We start from the raw sequence: 2,161 nt of genomic DNA on the forward strand, positions 1-2,161 counted from the left end.
TGGTTCCTCAAGAACACGTTTTTGGGGTCTGGACTGCATAGTGCACGTCATTCAGAGAGCGATGAGACATCACCGAAAGTGCAATACCAACAGGTATTTATAAGTGGCCATGCTATTATGTATGTCAGTAGAGAGCTATTGCACATTAACATCAACAGAGAGATATGGTAATGTCTAGTCGTGCATATTTAGGCAGGCAAGTTAATGTCTACTTCTGTCAATGGCGCTCAGTCCAAAACCAATAAAGAGACCCTTAAAGCTCCCATAGTAGGGACCCGAAAATTAATTGTGTGAATGAAATCAAGCATCACCATTGTCAGCCATTAGTGCAACAATCCGCAGCTGAAGATCATTGAGGCGGCCTCTCAGAACTTGATTCGAAGCCTCTGCTTCCTCGCAAACCTGCAACTGCATGTAGAAAGTGGTCATTTCATTGCGTTCACAATTTTTGTGCATAGAATATACAGTGCACAAAAAAACACCTTGTAATCTTGATGCTGCAAAAGTATTATTCCTAGAAAATAATTTTTGTAGTCCACAGAATACCCTCCTAGTTTTCTGAACATGGCAAATAGGCATAGTAACCCAATTTTTGCCTAAAACTCAATTTGTACAGAAGCAAAAATAAGCAACTAATTTCATTCGGTATGATAGGTGTAGTGCCAAAATGTAAAAAAGAATTGGTGGAAGTAAATTTAAATAGTGCATGGTTCTAATCAATTAACACAGCACGAAACTTAAATGATTAAGTGCGAATTCTCACTAAGGATCGTCCTCATCCTCTTCTATGTTTATGGCATGTAAGATTCAGATAAAACCTAAACTGTCCTGGGTGCCAATTTTACTCTGAGGGACATGCAGGCAGCACTATCAAGCAAGTTATTTATCTTGTCATCAGTGCGCATTTTCGCGGCTGCACAGTACAATTCCGTAGATTTTGCCCGTCTCTTTATCGCTGGAAGTAGGGTAGTCCAAAAGTAAATGCCACACATTACAGCTACCGAATCTAACAGTCGCTGTCAAAAGCCAGCTCTTTCCAGAGGTCTATTTCCAAAAGCCAAACTGGGAAGAACGCAGTGAATTAACTGCAGTGCTTGGTGCAATGAATCTGAAAAGCTGTACATTTTTTAAACTTCTCAGACAGTATATCACAGCAGAAGCACATGAACAGTCCTCTCGTACAAAAACTAAACTATTTAGCAGCAACACTTGATTGAGTGCACTTTTTCAGTAAATTTAATTCTGCAGCTAAGCCAGCTACAAGACCGCATGCTATAGCTCCTTCTCTGCGCAAATCTGCATGCTACTCAGAGTTGTAATATGCATATCGTTATACAAGCTTCTTACAAATGCTTACAGAACTGAATTGAAATTTGCTTAATGACCATGCATATGTAAGCAAGTTAATTACATGGTGATGTTAGATTTCCACTGGCAAAAACAGAGGAGCAAGAATAAATCAATGCAGTATTTTGGAACTAAGCTAGAAATTAGACTATTAAATGCCTATTAATTGGGACGGTTGCAAGAAGCACAAAATTCAGTCATAATTGTTAGGCACAACCCTAAGCGGCAAAACATGTCACATTCTGCGGTAGTAAAAAAACAGAGAGCCAAAGCTGAAGATACACCCCACAGCGGCGAAAAAGCGACAAGGCTGCACGAAATGGCATCAGTATACATTATTGTGCGTTTTTATCGTGAAGACTCGAAAATTTCCCCGCCTCAACCACTGGCTCATTTGCGGTGAAACTGCACACAGAGCTTGTGTATTATGGTAACTTTTGTATCGTAGCAAGTCTGACAACGGTACTTACTGAGTTTAGTCCTGCATGATGCGAAAACTTAATTGTCTACGTATACAGATCGGCGAACCAAAACCCGCAGACGGCGTTTTTTCGCTGAATGGCGACAGTGGCACCATCTGTTTTCGGCAGTCGAAAGCGTCACGACAACGCCACCGAGACGAGCGTTGCTAACAATATTCTTTGAAAGGTAAATCATTGTTAAATGAGTTGGTCTGATATTTTCCCGCTCAATTAGCCGAAAATGTTGTAAGCTCTTTAGTTGAAGCAGACGAAACGGCCGGAACGGCATATTCAAAGGGCCCGCGCTTCGCGCAACGCTCGCCTCGGCGGCCTTGTTGTGACGCTTTCGACTG

General features: G+C 41.4%; 1 protein-coding gene across 1 annotated transcript in view; it reads right to left on the reverse strand.

Moving 5' to 3' along the window:
- Positions 1-2,161, reverse strand: part of LOC144121152 (uncharacterized) — a 37,305-nt gene that overhangs the window by 33,824 nt on the left and 1,320 nt on the right. Inside the window, exon 2 of the mRNA XM_077654146.1 lies at positions 312-408. Coding sequence (XP_077510272.1) covers positions 312-324 — 13 coding nt within the window. The 5' untranslated portion in view covers positions 325-408. The remainder of the gene's footprint in view (positions 1-311; positions 409-2,161) is intronic.

This window comes from Amblyomma americanum, chromosome 2 (genome assembly GCF_052857255.1).
Source record: "Amblyomma americanum isolate KBUSLIRL-KWMA chromosome 2, ASM5285725v1, whole genome shotgun sequence".
NCBI classification, from domain to species: Eukaryota; Metazoa; Arthropoda; class Arachnida; order Ixodida; family Ixodidae; genus Amblyomma; species Amblyomma americanum.